Here is a 17,137-nt window from a genome sequence, read left to right as displayed (position 1 = left end):
CATACTTACTACATAAAGGACTCTGCTTAGATTTTGTCCAGAGTGTGAATTCTGACCCTTTGAACTATTTTGTGTGTTTTTACATTTTAGAATGGGCAGTTTTCCATCCAAAGTCAGTCAGTCACCACCTCAAATGTTGCTGCATTTGGCCTAGTGAATTTTCATGTAGTTTTCTTTTTAACACCTTTATTGAGATGCACTTGATGCACTTGGTGCACAGGAAACTGCACGTATGTACAGTGTATGATTCGAGAGGTTGAGCATGCGTTCACCTGTGACACCATCCCCACAGCCAAGGTGGTGAATGTGTCCCATCACCCTGTCTCCGCTCTGTCAGTCCCTGTCGCCTCCTGGCCCACTGTGGGTGACCACAGGGCTCTCGCCACTGCGGGCAGCTCAGCTCCTAGTGGGCTAGGCTTTTACGTAAGTGGGATCATGCAGTGTGCACTCCTTGGTCCAGCTTTCACTCAACACAATTATTTTGAGAAACATCAGTGTTGCACGTACCAATTTTACATTTTAGGTTTTCAAAATTAACTTCTGTTTGAGCTCCTAGATGGGCAGTATTACTTCTTTGAAATCGTTAACCTGTTTTCGAACTTTGTTGAGAAATCTCTTGAATAATAGTCTTAGTGACAATCTTAAAAGAGTGCTGCCCTGTGCTGTCCTGGTGGAAGTCCGACTCAGCACCTCACTCGCAGGTGCAGCCCCACGGGTGTGTCCGGGGAAGCCTCTTTAGGCTCCTGACCAGCGTGTCGTGCTCTGTGTCATGCTGGAGACAGAGAGTGAATGTTAAATATTGTCTGTGTTTGCTCTGAAAGGTGCCATATGTCTGGAGATAATGCCATAAGTACTCATTTCTTTTCCTTTCCAGATCCTTTCCAGGAGGTCAGTTATGGGTGTGAGAGGCTTACATGGATTTGTGGGAAGTAGCTGCCCACATATATGTATGGTAGTAAATTTCAAAGAGCTGGCAGAGCACCACCGAAGCAGGCATCCTGGAGGGACTCCTACCATTGTGGTCGACGCCATGTGTTGCCTCAGATACTGGTACACGCCGGAATCTTGGATCTGTGGTGGCCAGTGGCGGGAATACTTTTCTTCTTTGCGAGAATTTGTGAAAACTTTTACAGCTGTTGGCATCAAGTTGATATTCTTCTTTGATGGCATGGTGGAGCAGTCCAAGAGAGACGAGTGGGTGAAACGAAGACTCAAGAACAACAGGGAGATAGCCAAGATCTTCCATTATATCAAGTCCCACAGGGAGCAGCCTGGCAGAAACATGTTCTTCATCCCCTCAGGGCTGGCCATATTCACCCAGTTTGCCTTGAAGGCCCTGGGTCAGGAAACTCTGTGTTCGTTACAGGAGGCCGACTATGAGGTGGCTTCCTACGGCCTCCGGAACAACTGTCTTGGGATTCTTGGAGAAGACACTGACTATTTAATTTATGACACCTGTCCCTACTTTTCCATCAGTGAGCTCTCCCTGGACAGTCTGGACACCGTCATGCTCTGCCGAGAGAAGCTCTGTCAGAGCCTGGGTCTCAGCCTGTCCGACCTTCCTCTACTGGCCTGCCTGCTTGGCAACGACATCATCCCAGAAGGCATGTTCGAAAGCTTTCGTTACAAGTGCTTGTCTTCTTATACCTCTGTGAAAGAGAACTTTGACAAAAAAGGTAACATTATCTTAGCTGTAGCAGACCACATATGTAAAGTTCTTCGGTTGCATCAAGGTGAGAAGAAGCTGGAAGAGATGTTACCTTTGGGGCCAAACAAAGCTCTTTTTTATAAAGGAATGGCATCATATCTTTTGCCAGGACAGAAATCTCCATGGTTTTTCCAAAAACCTAAAGGTGTAGTAACTTTGGACAAGCAGGTACTATCCATGAGTTCAGATCCTAAATCCAAGCAAGAAGTTCCCGTGTGTACACACCCTGAATCCAAGCAAGAAGTTCCCATGTGTACAGACCCTGAATCCAAGCAAGAAGTTCCTTTGTGTACACACCCTGAATCCAAACAAGAGGTTCCCATGTACACAGACCCTGAATCCAAACAAGAAGTTCCCATGTGTACACACCCTGAATCCAAGGAAGAAGTTCCCATGTACACCGACCCTGAATCCAAGCAAGAAGTTCCCTTATGTACACACCCTGAATCCAGGCAGGAAGTTCTCTTATGCACACACCCTGAATCCAAGCAGAAATTACCTGTAGGTATGGACCCTGAATTTAACCTAGAAGCACCGCTGTGTACAAACCCTGAAATTAAACAAGAAGATCCTGTAAATATGGGGCCTGAAGTCAAGCAACAAATAACTATGGTTTCGGATCCTGAAATCTTAAAGGTATGTAGATGTGCCCACCCAAATCTAATATGTCATGATTGAAAGTGTACCCACTGATAGATTTGCCAGTGAATATTTATTGACTGCCTGCAGTGGTTAAGACACTGGGGTGGGGGCAGGGGGGAGGACACAGAACAGAACCCTTGGAGTTTAGCTAGGAAGTAAGATACAATACATGTGAAAACCCACATTATAAACTCTGTATCGCGTTGTTACATCACTGTTGCCGAGAGAGTGCTCGAAATTTGAAAGAGAGTAATCACTGTGGGTTAAGTACAGAGAGAAGCTCCCAGAGGAAGGATAACGGAAGCCAGGCCTTCATGGGGCCTGAGATTCACTGTGAACAGGTGGAGTTGGGGTCTGTGGGAGCGCTGGAGGGCTGGCGTGTAGAATCTGTCCCCTCAGGCACAGTTCTGGGGCAGGTAGCTGAGGCATGGGGTTTGAAGGGCTAAGTAAGGAGAAAACAGTTGGAAAAGATAGACTGCAGCCAGATGGTGGATTTTAGTACATGCCATGCTAGGAATTTGGACGTAGTCCTGAAGGTAATATAGAGCCCTGATCGTTTTTGAAGGAGAGCCACTGTTTATTAACTGCTTGCTGCGTGTAGGTTCTGTGTACGTGCAGTGCGTGTATTTTATCTCATTGAATCCTCTCGTTCTCCTTGGGTTAAAGAGAAGGTGCATGTCCACGTGAATGCCCCGAGGCATCTCAGCAAGTGCAGAACCAAACATGACCACAACCTTTCATTGTTCCTGGCCTTGACTGTCACCATCTTGCACAAGTTAAAAACCTGGGAACCATCTCTCCCATTTTTCATAACCAGTCTCTCCCAAGTCTTGTTACTTTGATCTGTTCAGTGGCTCTTACCACCCTAGGCCAAAATACCGCTGATGTGAGTGACTGCAGTCATCTCTGAGCGCTCTTCCTAAACAGACTTCTGCCCCTTCCCGTCCATTTGTCGTGCTGCACACAGAAATAAAGCTCTTACTTGCGTTCCATAGCTCTTAGGAGGGACACAGTCACCGGAGCAAGGCTGGCAGCCATCACCCAGCCGCCACCTGCGGTTCCCCCTTTGTCTGCCCCTCGGCTGCTTGCAGCCTTGCCTGCGCTCTTTGCCCTCCTGGACGGCTCTCCTGCCCCCTTCCGCCAGTCGACGCCTGCTCGGCTTTTCCACCACACACACCGAGAAGCCCCCTGACTGCCCACCCTGTGTGTGGGTGCCTGACATTTGCAGCACGTGCCCCTGGAATGTCGTGTTTGGTTCCTGTCTTTCCTGCTAGATGGGGCGGTTCTGCGAGGGCAGGACCTTGTTTGTCCTTGTCACTGCCAAGCCCCTTGTCCTGTCCTGCTGTCTGTCTGGTAGGGGCTGCTAGTTCAGTCTCAGAGGGGATGTTCTCTGTCTCTTGCATCTTTAGGTTTTCTCTAGTGACTTCTTCCCTCCTTCCTGTACAACTGCAAGGGTTCTCCTGTCTGCAAAGTCTTTCCCCTCTTTCTCTGTTACATATATTGTAGCAGAGGAGCTAAGAGGTAGAATGTGATACATGTTTTATGAGAGTTGTAGGTGAAAAAGTACTAAGAAGTTAAGAAATTTATTCTACTGGGAAGCATTCTTAACTGCTTTTTAGAGGAAAAAGAATGTGGGTGGACATTGGAGGAAGGTTAGAAGTGGACCTCCACATGGAGGTGCTGCCAGGCAGTGGGACATGAGTAGAACATGACAGCACGGGGACGGGTGGGCCTCAGCAGAGAATGAGGGGTCGTCTGATGAGGAAGAAGGAGAAGAGCATAGAGGAAGGACAGAACTAAACCTGGGCTCGACTTGCACGTGTTCAGTTTGGTTACTTAGGTGGTTCTCCAATGATACATCTCTATGTAGTTGCTCATGGTTCCCAGAAGGCGTTCCTCACTGTGTCTCCTTTAATCATCGCAGAGCTCTGTCGCTAGACGTGCGGGTGAGGACACAGGTGTGAAAGGTTAAGTGACATGGCCTGCAGTAGTCACACGGCTAGTGCTTGGCAGACCCCGGGGTTGAACCCAAGCCTTTGCCGCTTTACAAGATCACAGCCGCCTTCCCTGCTGGTCTAGAAGTTCATTGGCGCTTAGAGAGGTGACACAGTCATGGTCAGTAGTCTAGAGGCAGGAGCGTGGAAGAGTTTGTAAGGGAACCCCCTGCTCTGAGTCCCATTCGAGAGGCGGTGGTGTCTGCTTCTCAGCCAGCCCAGGACTCTGACGGAGCGATCACCTGCCACATCCACAGCGCCATCCAGGCCCTCTCTGCTCATTCTCTTCTGCCCTGGCCCCTGCCAGTCCCCGACTCCCGCCCCGGTCTCCCGTCTGTGTACGCCTTGCACCTGTCCCGTCTGGGCTCCTCGTCACTCACCCTGGCTCGTTCGCCACACCCACCCCATACCCACCTGGGCTTCCGCTGTGCTCATGGGCGTCCTGGCCATCTCACCCGGTCTCCTGCAAGGGGAGTGCGGACGGGTTGGGTCTGACTGCCAAGGGTAGCACGTGCGCGCTGAAAGAGTTCAGGACTTAGTTCTTACACTCTTTAAGGAGGCATTGGCTATCAGGCAGAGGTGTGGTGAGATCAGATCTTTGTTTTTTGAAACATTGGGTACACGGCAGAGAATGGCTATTGGCACATAGGAGGGTTGGGTGGCCTCAGAGAGCTGTGGTCACCCAGGGGCTTGGGGGAGTTCAGATTACAGGGATTTGGGGAGCAATTTGGAGGCAAAAAAGGCAGGAGCTGGGGATGGGGTTGCTCTTTCAGGAGGTTTGGCAGAAAGAGCCTGGGATGGGAAGAGGCCGGAGAATCTGGTAGGCCTGTCTGCCGGTGCGGGCGTGGGAGGAGGGTAAGGGCAGATAGTGTGCTGTTCCAGTGACACTCGCATTTATTGAGCTTAGTGATACCTTTGAAAACAATTTTGAAGTTTCTTAAGTTTCCCTTAATTTTTCCTTAAAAATTTTTTTGCAATGGAGTCTTCCAGCCCTGTCAATAGGTAACCAAAATTCAGATGTGTGCATTTTGACCACACATAGTCACCCTAGAAATCCTTAGGTGCAAAGTTGCTGAATGCAGCAATTACCTGAGTACACACCCACAACCATTGCTCTTTCCTCCGGAGTTACACACTGTTGGATAAACTGAATTCTTGCTTTAGAATTTTCAGATTAGGTGCATATGGTAAAGGTTTTCCAAGTGTGGAATGCTATATAATATCTGCAGTTAAGGGCAGAGATAAAAAGATGCTGAGGTGATGAGCTAATTAATGAATTAATATTATGCTTGTAGAGAACTTCTCTGAAAACCCTGTGTATACCCAGAAAAGAACGTTACATCTCAATTTCTATAGAGTTGCCAAAATTGAAGATTTCTTGGTAGAGTGAATATAACTTATTATAGCTATATACATAAATTTGTCAAAATACTAACTCTTTTGAAATAAAAAAAGAGTAAGAAATGGAAGAGGGAATAGGAGAATAAATTAGAAGGTATTCTGCCTTAAAAGGATCATGAAATATCTAGCCATATTGTTTCTGATAGATTCTGTATCAAAAGGGGCATTATAGAGAAATAGGTTACTTCTAATGATCTTTGATTGGTTCGAGCATCAGGTAATAACTCTTTTGGAATCCTTGCTGACCTTAAAGTTGCTAGCTTGTCTGCCATCCTGATTTAAAGAAATTTTAGCCATGAGATAGACACTCGAGTATGTCCAGCCTGAGAGCAGAAGTTATCACCTATTGGCCGTGCACTATGTGCCAGCCTCGTATATTAACACATTTAATCCTCACAATAGTTCTGTGAGGTCAGCACCTTTGTTAAACCTATTTTACATATGAAGGAAGTGAGGAGTTAAAGGGATTAGGACTCAAGTCTACAATAATGAATGGGCGTGACTGAGCTGCTTCATGTGTATGAATAACGAGACACTGACACACAGAGGTTTTGATGTTCCAGGTTATTGTCAGCACACTTTAAGGGCCATTAGTGGTACCCTGGATTTAAATTCTGAAGAGTAATCTAGATGAATTTATTCCTGCAGTAATAAGAATGTTTTTGCAGGAACATGAAACCTGTATGGAGGATATTATAGGCCATCTGATCTCAACTACTCATTGAATGAGAAAGTGGTATCCATTTAAATCATCCATCTCATCACCTACCATGTGCTGCCACTGTGCTGCATTCGAAGTAGAAAGAAATGAGTGCCCAGTGCATAGTTTCTGCTCAGTAAAAAATTCCTGAACAGTTGAATGAACGTGATGCAGTTTCTAATCCCAAGGAGTTTATGGTTTCATAGGAGAAGTAAGGCCAGGTAACCAGTGTAGGGTAAATGTGAGTTGAGCCCATCAGGCCAGGGGTAGGTGAGTTGCTGCTCAAAGAGGGTGACAGGGTTATGGAGAGATGACGCTTTAGGGGAACCTCGAAGGGGCAGAGACTGGGAAGTGGCTGGTTGGGAAGGGCTGAAAGAGGTCAGTTTCCCGGAGCACAGGGAGGGTTCTTGCAGAACCGTGGAGGTTGGGCCCCAGAGAGTCCGCGAGGGGCAGTGGTGTACGCGGGAAAGGAGATGGAGGCCTCCGCGGGGCCTCCCTTGACTCTCAGGCTGAAGAATCTGTGGTAGCCGGCCAGATGCTTTGAGGAGGTATTGATTGGGCCTCTGTTTCCAGGAAGGCAGAGTATCGCTGGGATGAAGGGTGGGTTGGAGAGAGGAGAGACTGGCGGGGGCGGCTGGAGCCCTGGCTAGCATCTCTCCCTGTCAGGTGGACGGGATGATGAATGACGGCAGAAGGAAGTATGACAAGTCTGGTGGGTGGTTGGAAATTGGAGGAGGAGGAAGAGGGGTAATAGAAGGTTTTGAGCTGGAAGCCCAAAGGAAAGGAAGCACAGAGGCCAGCTTGACGTCATGAGTCCAAGTGACAGTTACTCTATTTCTGGGCCCTTAGAGGCGTTGGACTTCCTATTAAAGGCCACTGTTTTGTTTTCAACGAGAAACCAGTGCATTTAAATTTCCTGCAGGTTGCCAGAGCACATCACGTCCAGGCAGAGAGCTACCTGGTGTACAACGTCATGAGCAGTGGGGAGGTCGAATGCAGCAACAGCCTGGAGGACGCGATGGACCAAGCTCTGCCCAGCCAAGCCTTCGTCTACCGCCCAGTGCGGCAGCGGGTGTACTCCCTCTTGCTGGGGGATGGCAGAGGTGAGTCGTGGTCTCGCAGTGACTGTGCTCATGGAGCTGAATTCTGAGAACTGGCCAGACAAAGTAGAGTGCATTCTTTCAGGACTTGGGGTTTGTTTCTCTGTGAAATCTGTAATGGAGAATGCCACTCACATCTGTGCAGAATAAAGGGTAAATGCCTTGGGACGTCTATATCTAATTAGCAAGCAGTTGAGCAGTATTCATTAAAAGAGAAGTGCATTGTTTCTGTAAAATGTCGAGGTTTTTTTTTTTTGGCCGCACAGCTTATGGGATCTTATTTCCCCAACCAGCGATCGAACCCACGCCCCCTGCATTGGAAGTACAGAGTCTTAGCCACTGGACCACCAGGGAAGTCCCTAAAATGTTGTATTTTTATGCCTTAAAAGGATTCGTGCTTTTTAAGAAATGTGAAAACCCTTTGCTCCTGTAGGAGTATAGCGTGTGTTTATTATTAGAAGACAGCGTCTAGTTACTCTCCCTCAGAATGTGAGTTTCGTAAAATGATTGTATGTAATCTAGTACATCATATTTTAAAATATAAACAAAATTTTCCTTTGGAGTTTTTGTAATTAAATTTATGTTTTTCAATCTGTATTTCAGTTGCACAGTAGGAACAAAGAATATAAGGAGAGGACTGTCCATGGCTAGGCCAGTAAAATTGGGAGGACCTTTAACACCAGGAATAAAACTAATCAGACCCTGTAACCCTCTGTTAGGAACAGTCTGGGGGAATTGGGAGTGTCGGAGAGCACTGTAGCACAGGCTAGTGATGCTTAATGCATGCAGTTACCTCTGTGCAAGGCCTTGCTGACCTGAGGCAGGCTGCTGGAACATCGTGGTCTGATCGGATGGTGCTGGGATGAGAAACAGAGTCTAGCACACTACTATCAGGGCAAGGATTGAAGCAGAAAAGTCCTGGTGAAAGGTTGTCTGTGGCCCATTTGCCTAAACTCCATTATCTCCAAACCTACCAACATGACTATTAATATTATTCCAGAAAGGAAACATTTACATAATCTAAAGGTGGTGATAGAATCATCAGATTGAAGTGTTGTGATTATTCTTTTTTTGGGCGGAGGGAGTGGCAGGTTCTTTGCACCCAGACTTTATTAGATTCCCAGCACCACCCAGCATGTGCTGCCTTCTCCCATAGGTCCTGTGAGAGTTCAGACACTGATGTGGCCTAAGGAGGACATGAGAAAGATGTTTAAGCTGATTTGAAGACAGAAACAGAAGAACCTATGTAAACTTTGAAACCAAATATTATTGAAATAATTTTTCTATTTTTCTTACGTGGTTCTCAGCCCATACTCTTTCTTAGTATGAATGATGGCACATTGACTCCGATGATTAAAGAAGAGATATCTTCATCATGAAAAAATTTTATGTTATAGAATAATATTGGCCTAGAATTATTTTTAGAGTATTTTGTTAAATGAGGTTAAAATATATAAACTTCATAACTTAAATTTCATACTTTCTTAATGCAATTTATTGACAGCCATAGAGATAACTTTATTAGATAACCACAATAACAGGAAAATTACTCAGATTGAACTTATCTTCACAACTGATCCTCACTTTCCTTTTTTCTTTCTCAACTTTTTGGCTTTCTACATGAAGTCTACATTATTAGGATGTAAACATAAAAAGCTGCTGTTGCAGGTTTATTTATGATGAATATAATAAAGCGTATTCTGCGCTGTTTGCTTGGCTTGGCTTACTATTGCACATGCACCTAAAAGAGATGTCTTTTCTACAGTTGAGCGCGGTGTTCTATAAATGCCAGTATTGTGAAGAGGGCTATGAGAGTCTTCCACCGACTTTCTGTCAGCTTGTTAGTAGTTTTTAAGAAAAGAGTGTTGAAATCTCCAGATACTGTTGTGATTGTTTTTATTTATTCCCTTCAGTTCTGTTAGTTTTTACTTCAGATGTTTTTGAGGTTCTGTTGTTAGTGAATGTACATAGAGGATTGTATGTTTCTTAATGAATTGGCTCCTTTAACATTGTGAGATTTCCCTTTTTTAGAAAATCTGATCATATTCCCTATGTTGAAGCTGGCTTTGTCTGATACTAGTATACACACCCCAGTTTTCTTATGACTATGGTGTATCTTCTATCCTTTTACTTTTAAACTATTTCTTTATATTTAAAGTATGTCTCTTTTAAGCAGCATATACAGTCTTTCAATCTCTGTCTTTTAATTGGACTGTTTAGGCCATTTACATTTATTGTACTTATTGACAGTACATGTAATGTCTTCATGGGTTTAAGTCTTCATTTTTCTCTTTGCTCTGTTCTTTTTTCCCTTATATTCTCCTTTTCTGACTTCTTTTGGATTAATTGAATAATTTTTAGTATTTTGTTTTATATTGGCTTATTATTGGACTTGGATTATTAGATTTACCTGTTTTTGTTTGCTTGTTTTTTTTAGCAGTTTTTCTAAGGTTTATAATATATGTCTTTAACGTGTCACAATTTGACTTCAGTATCATACCACGTAATGTGTATTGTAAAAACCTTACAACAGTGTACTTTCATTCTCCCTGCTATTCTGTATATTTTAAAAACTCTTTAAATGATTATATACTCAAGGGAGTTGCAAAAAATAGCTCATAGGGTTTCATGTACCCTTCACCCAACTTCCCCAAAGATGACATCTTATGTAATAAAGTACAATATCAAAGCCAGGAATTTGACATTGGCACAGTACTATTAACTAGATTATAGACATTATTCACTTTTCAGCATTTTGTCCACCCATTCATTTGGTATGTGTATAGTTTTTTGCAGTTTTATCCCATGTCAAGGTACAGGAATGGTCCATCACCACAGGGGAGCTCTCTCATGCCACCCCTTTCTACCCTGCCCTCTGTCACTGTCCCCTGGTGACCACTAGTCTGTCCTCCAACTCAACATTTTGGTCATTTTGAGAATGTCACATAAGTGGAAACATAGTAGGTAACCTTTTGAGATTATGCATATGTTTTGAACCCCATAACACACGATTCTTATTTTTACTTTAAACCATGGGTTGGCAAACTTTTTTGTGAAGGACCAGATGATAATAAATATTTTAGGTTTTGAGGGCCCCACAGTCTGTAACAAGTGCTGAGCCCTGCTGAGTCAAGTGCCATGGACCTACGTCCAGAAGGGCGTGGCTGTGCCAGTGATGCTTTATCTAGTTTTCCCATGTCACAAAATTTGAATTTTATGTCATCGGTCTGTGTCACAGAAAATTCTTCTTTTGATAATTTTCCAATCATTTAAAACAGTATGAAAAGCATTATTAGCTTTCAGACTGTATAAAAGCAAGCAAGCCAGATTTGGCCTATGAGCCAAGTTTTCCAACCCTTCCTTTGAACAGTCAGTTGTCTTTTTTTTTTTTTTTTTAAGAATTATTTATATTTTTGGCTGCGTTGGGTCTTTGTTGCTGCGTGCAGGACTTCTGTAGTTGTGGCCAGCTGGGGCTACTCTTCGTTGCAGTGTGCGGGCTTCTTATTGCAACGCGGTGGCTTCTTTTGTTGCGGAGCACAGGCTGTAGGCCGTGCGGGCTTCACTAGTTGTGGCACGTGGGCTCAGTAGTTGTGGCTCGCAGGCTCTAGAGGGCAGGCTCAGTAGTCGTGGCGCACGGGCTTAGTTGCTCCTCGGCATGTGGGATCTTCCCAGACCAGGGATTGAACCTGTGTCCCTTGCATTGGCGGGCAGATTCTTATCCACTGTGCCACCAGGGAAGTCCCAGTCAGTTGTCTTTTAAAGGAGTTAATAGGTGAGATGAGGTCTTCTGTGTGCACCATTTCTGCTGCTCTTTATTTCAGAAATATAATTCTGCTGGATGTAGAATTTTAGGTATTTTTGTTGGGCACTTTCAGGGTGTCATTCTGTTGTCTCTGGCTTGTGTTTCTCATGAGTTGACGATGGTCCTTCTGACTGTTGTGTCCACAGGTTGCAAGTGTGTGATTCTCTGGCTGTCCTTAGGGTTTCTTCTTGATTTCTGGTTTTCAGCCACTGTTTAAGCTGAGCTTTGGAGTCGTTTCCTTTCTGTTTATTCTGCTTGCAACTCTTGAGCTCTTTGGGTCCATTTCTATTCCCTGTTGACTTAGAAACAACATTTCATGAAACGGTGCTCAACTTTTTCAGTCTCTCTCTCACCTGTCACTCTGGGCCTTCAGTTACGTGCCTGGGTCACACCTCACAGTGTCCCTCAGGCACCAAGGCTCATTTTTATGCCTCTTCTCTCTGTGCTTCAATTTGGGTCACTCTTGTTGTTTTCGCATTTACAGCGTCTTTCCTCTGCAATGTCTAATCTGCTGGTAACCCATCCGGTGAAATCGTCATTTCAGATATTGTGTTTTTCAGCTTTTTAAAACAGTCTTCCATTTCTTTCTTCCCTGTCTTCATGTTTTCCTTTAAATACTTAAACTTGTTCACAGTAGCTGTTTTCAAGTCCTTGTCTACTAATTCCATCATCCCTGTCATTGCTGGGCCTGTGTCTGTTTATTGACTTTTCCTCCTTATAATGGGTCCACATATTTCTGCTTATTCTGATGTCCAGTAATTTTTATTGTATTCTAGAAGATTTTGGATCTGTGAAGGGTCTCGATTTCTGTCCTGTCGGGCAGTTCATTTACCTAATCCTTTCAGGGCTTGCCTTATAGGGAATTTCAGGAGGTAGAGTGGCCCGGCTCCTGAGGCTGGGCCTTCCTGGGCTGTCGCCCTAGTGCCGGTGTTTGACAGCGTCTCTGCACGCTGGCCTCGGGCGGCCCCGTGTCGCGGAGCCCTGTGCAGCTCGCGGGTCGGTCAGCAGGGCTCCCCATGGTTGTCTCGTCTGGCCTCGCTGAGCTTTGCCCTGGACCCGCCAGGACCTCGAGCGTGCCCCTCTGCAGACTTCTGGCGCCCTCTCTGCGCGGCACCGGCTCCTGGCTCTGCCTGCAGCCCCTGCTGTCGCGGCAGCCTGTCCCGCCCTAGGCTGCTGTCTGCACGGTGCCTCGAGGTAAAAAGTGTCCACTCGAGAACGTGGTGGCTTCTGGAGTTGTCAGAGAGGGAAGAGTCGTCAGCACGACCGCCCCGTCTCAGCCAACCCCACCCTCCTCGAGTGTTCTGGGTGCTGACGGAGTTGAGTGCGAGTGTGGTTCTTGTTCCTTTTTTGTGACTGTTTTCCCCTTGGAGAGTTCTGTCCTGCATGTTTGTACATTTTTCTCCCACCCATATGTCCACTTTCCTTTATTGGAACTGCTAAGAGATGTTGCACTTTCTGGTCTGATGTTCTGTTTCTTCATCTTCTACTTCCTGGTTTGTTTTTCCTGCATCTGGGGAACATTTCACCACTTCATCCTCAGCTCTTTTGGAGAAGTGTCCCTCTCTGCTTCCTCTCTCCATCGGGGCCTTTCTCTTCTCCCTCCTGAAGCTCCTCCTGGACCGTTGCATTCCTGCTGGAAGCCGCAGGTTGCTGGCCTGGCTCCTGTTCTCTGTGGCTCTGTTGGTGGGAGGCCATCAAAGCTGGGTTTGTCCCCTTTATCCACAGGGGATTTCATTCACTTGCATTGCTTTAAAAACCAAATCCATGTTGAAAAATACAAAATTTATTTTTCTGGCTCAGACCATCCTTTTTTTTTTTTTTTTTTTATTGGAGTGTAATTGCTTTACAGTGTTGTGTTGGTTGCTGCTGTATAACGAAGTGAATCAGCTATATGTATACCTATATCCCTTCCCTCTTGGACCTCCCTCCCACCCCACCCCCCATCCTACCCATCTAGGTCATCACAGAGCACCGGGCTGAGCTCCCTGTGCCATACAGCAGGTTCCCACTAGCTATCTCTTTTACACATGGTAGTGTATATACGTCAATCCTAATCTCCCAATTCGTCCCACCCTCCCCTTCCACCCATGTGTCCACATGTCCATTCTCTACGTCTCCATCTCTATTCCTGCCCTGGAAATAGGTTCATCTGTACCATTTTTCCAGATTCCACATATATGTGTTAATCTACGATATTTTTCTCTTTCTGACTTACCTCACTCTGTATGACAGACTCCAGGTCCATCCACATGTTTACAAATGACCCGTCCTTCTGATCAGTTCTCTTTATCCCTCATGCCCTTGAAAACTAACTCCCCCAGATTCCTCCCTTACACCATCATCAAAATTGATTTCCTCTCTGAAGATGCTTTGTGCTTTTCATTCTTAAGCTTATTACAGTTTGTCCTTGCACCCTGTTCATGTGGGTGTTGTCCAGTGGCCCTCGTCCCCACTAGGCTGAGAGAGCAGGGACTGTTCAGGGGGCATTTTGCCGCACTTGGAAGATTTCTCAGGTGAATTAGGTGACCGATATATGTGTGTTGAGTGTGTGTTTAAAATGTTACCTTTTCAGGAGTACTTGCATTTAGCAAGGCATTCCTTAGAAAAGGATTACCCTAATGGTTGAATTTCAGACACGGGAGGGGAGGGAGAGCGATGGTCTCACAAATCCCACTAGGTAAGCAGCTGTCTCTAAGCCTCGTCTGACTGGCAGGCAGGAGCCCACTCATTTGGAGTGAGGTTTAGAATCAAAGGTGCCTTTAACTCCACGGTCATCGACGCTCAGCACCAGGGCTCCTGCAGGTGTACAGCTGTGGACCCTGGAGGTCTGAACCACAGCACAGCACCGAATTGATGGCTTCATACTTCAGAGTTCCTAATTGTGGGCACGATTTGGATAATGGATCTGTTGGACACTCCAGTCCATCTGGAATGTGGGAGGGCGCCTCTTCAGGGAGTGCTTGGTCGCTGTCACTCCTACACGTATTTTATATAGTTGAATATATGGTATTTAGACAGCTCAATGGCATCATGGCCAAAAGTAGGGAGAAACCCTGAAATCAGCTCAGACCTCAGCCCATCCTTGGCTTCATACCCATTCTTACCACGGATTTTAACTCTGTCTCTGTTTTGTAGTCTCCCTAATGATAAAATTAGGTCAAATCACCGTAAAGCTTGATATATTTTAGGAAATAGAAGGAACTCAGAAAGATGCAAGAAGGCAGATCCTGTTCTGCTCTCCTTCTCTTGTCTCACTGGTTTGCAGCTCTGGAGAAGAGCCCACGCCTATGGCAGTCTTTAACAATTAAGGTTAACTGTCCGTTTTCCTTGTCATTCTCTCCTCGTTTTCACTTAGCAGACGTTCTAGGAATCCACGGGCGTTGCAGGAGAACGACGGTCTTGTGATGGGCGGTTAGGGGGTCATGTCATCCGTGTGGCGCCTTTGCAAAGCGCCTGTAGGCCATCAGCTCATCCAAGTCCTAGAGGTTGACCTAAAAGGTGACTTTTTTTTTTCAAATGTATACAAAAAAGAATGGAGAGTTTTTCTATTTTTTTAAGGACTAAAGCCACACATAATTATAGATTAAACCAGCAATATAAAAAATATTACAGGATCCTAAGGACACATACATACTTTTTAAAGCCTGGAGGATTGTTATCAAACTTGAAAATCCCAGCATTTGAGCGGTTAGAGTTGTGACATTGCTTCCGCTCATTCTCTTTTCCCCTCCCAGTGCTCACAGACCCTCCAGGTTGTGTGAGAAGAGTGGGCACTGTTGAGAGTCTGTGTGTTGGCATAATCAAGAGTTTTTATGGGAGAGCGGTTGGACGTGTAGACAGTGCCACAGTTTTGCTCGCAGGGGAAAATGTCTTAGTTATACTAGAAACTTTTATAAAGCAGTATAATGTGTCTGTTCTTTGGGAATAGCAGAAGAACAAGTTTGATTATGCTGTTTTTCTGTTTTCCATATAAAATGTTATAGCGTGAATAGAGAGTAAAACTAGTAAAGAAATTTTACTTGAGTTTTCACTTTGCTCTTTTGAACTCAGAGCCTAGCAAATTGAAAGTTCAAGTGAGAAAATCAACCTTTTCTTTTAGGAATTACCAAACTCAATTTCCTCTTCTCTTTTTCTTGATGTGTAGGCATTTAAGAAGATTATTTTAATTCAGACAAACCAAATTATTGCAAACATTCCTGCTGTTGTTTCAAAGTGCATACCAGGTTAAAACCTCTGAAATTATGTGGTACCCCAGAGAATGTGCTAAACTATAGGATTTTCAAGCAAAATGCATTTATTTTTATTTTAAGAAGATTTCAGGTAACACTTTGCATCCGGCTGTGGCTTTTAGAAGGAGTGGGCTGTAACTGTGTCTGTGGTAGGCATAGTCTGAACTAACAGTGAAAGTGCTTCCAAATGAATGTTTAGGTCTGGACAGAGACCTTATCCAGACTACAGACTTACTCTGCCATGTTGATAGCATTTTCTAGCTGCTCTGCACTGCCTTTTTACCCTCTTCTGGCAGAAGGAGGAAACGAAGGCGTATTGAGGGTCTCTGTCACCGGGCAGCTCACCAGGTGAGGGCAGGACGCAGAAGAACCTGCAGACACCTGCCCTCCATTCAGAGAAGATGCTTGTTTTTATCCCTCTTTTCCTGTATCCTTCCCCACCATTTATAAAATGTTTAGGGAATGAAAATTCAGATCAGCATTTCTGATTGAACTTCTGTGCTCTGGCTAGTTAACTTTATTTGAAAATTAAGAGTTTCCTATTCAAGGCTCTGTAAGTAGATAGCTGTAAGTACTGCGTTTTAAGCAACATAGTTTGTTGTTCTGAGACCTAGTCAGTTAAACTCATCAGATGTCAGTTAATCATTTTCTTGTAAAAGCAAAAGCTTCCCTTCTTTTGTTAATCAAGAAATACTTTGTAAATATTCACTTAACCCTCAATGGTCTAAATTATGGAGAAAAGACGGAATTTGGTGTCAGTGCTGGTCAAAATAATGAGGAAAGAGGGGATTGGGCATCAGTGGTGGTCTAAATTTTGAGGGAAGAGAGATCTTGGTGTTGGTGCTGGCCTTGGGCCTGTTTTCTCTGCCGGGCCTGATGCAGAGGTGGGTTCACAGCTCCTATTGGACTCGTCTCGATGGGCTGGGCAGCTGTTTGCTCCTGGATTGCAGCTGAACGACTGATACTGTGTGGCATTTCTCCTGGAATATTTGTCCAAAAGATGACCTCCCTGGGTCTTAACAAGAAAGGAAACAACAGAAGGTCTATCAGGTGTTTTTATTTTATTTTATTTCTTTAATTTTTATTCATTTATTTATTTATTTTTGGCTGCATTGGGTCTTTGTTGCTGCGCGTGGGCTTTCTCTAGTCGTGGCCAGCGGGGGGCTGCTCTTCATTACGGTGCGCGGGCTTCTCATTGCGGTGGCTTCTCTTTGTTGCGGAGCACGGGCTCTAGGCGCGCGGGCTTCAGTAGTTGTGGCTCGTGGGCTCTAGAGCGCAGGCTCAGTAGTTGTGGTGCACGGGCTTAGTTGCTCTGCCGCATGTGGGATCTTCCTGGGCCAGGGCTCGAACCCGTGTCCCCTAGCATTGGCAGGCGGATTCTTAACCACTGCGCCACCAGGGAAGCCCCTATCAGGTGTTTTTAAATAAAGGATACCAGTTCCCATCGTGAAACCTATCTTTACTTTCTTTGTGTGTTATTTAGAATTAAAACTTTGAGATGTCAACTCTGAACCTCTGTCCTGTGAACAGTTTTAGATGAAAGATGGTCACTTCCACGCGG

The 17,137-nt window shown here is 45.1% G+C and overlaps 1 protein-coding gene across 10 annotated transcripts in view; it reads left to right on the top strand.

Moving 5' to 3' along the window:
• The window catches only part of FAM120B (family with sequence similarity 120 member B), a 116,062-nt gene that overhangs the window by 10,091 nt on the left and 88,834 nt on the right, over positions 1 to 17,137 (top strand). For all 10 annotated transcript variants that reach the window (XR_009506093.1, XR_009506095.1, XR_009506094.1 and 7 more), the window contains exons 2-3: positions 875 to 2,344; positions 7,368 to 7,548. Coding sequence is in view for 6 of the 10 variants with exons in the window: in XM_059940779.1 (XP_059796762.1) it covers positions 896 to 2,344; positions 7,368 to 7,548 (1,630 nt within the window). In the remaining 4 variants the exon portion in view is untranslated. The remainder of the gene's footprint in view (positions 1 to 874; positions 2,345 to 7,367; positions 7,549 to 17,137) is intronic.

This window comes from Balaenoptera ricei, chromosome 12, assembly GCF_028023285.1.
Source record: "Balaenoptera ricei isolate mBalRic1 chromosome 12, mBalRic1.hap2, whole genome shotgun sequence".
Classification (NCBI taxonomy): domain Eukaryota; kingdom Metazoa; phylum Chordata; class Mammalia; order Artiodactyla; family Balaenopteridae; genus Balaenoptera; species Balaenoptera ricei.
Note: the sequence above shows the minus strand (reverse complement) of the source record. Positions and strands in the feature narration are given on the sequence as shown.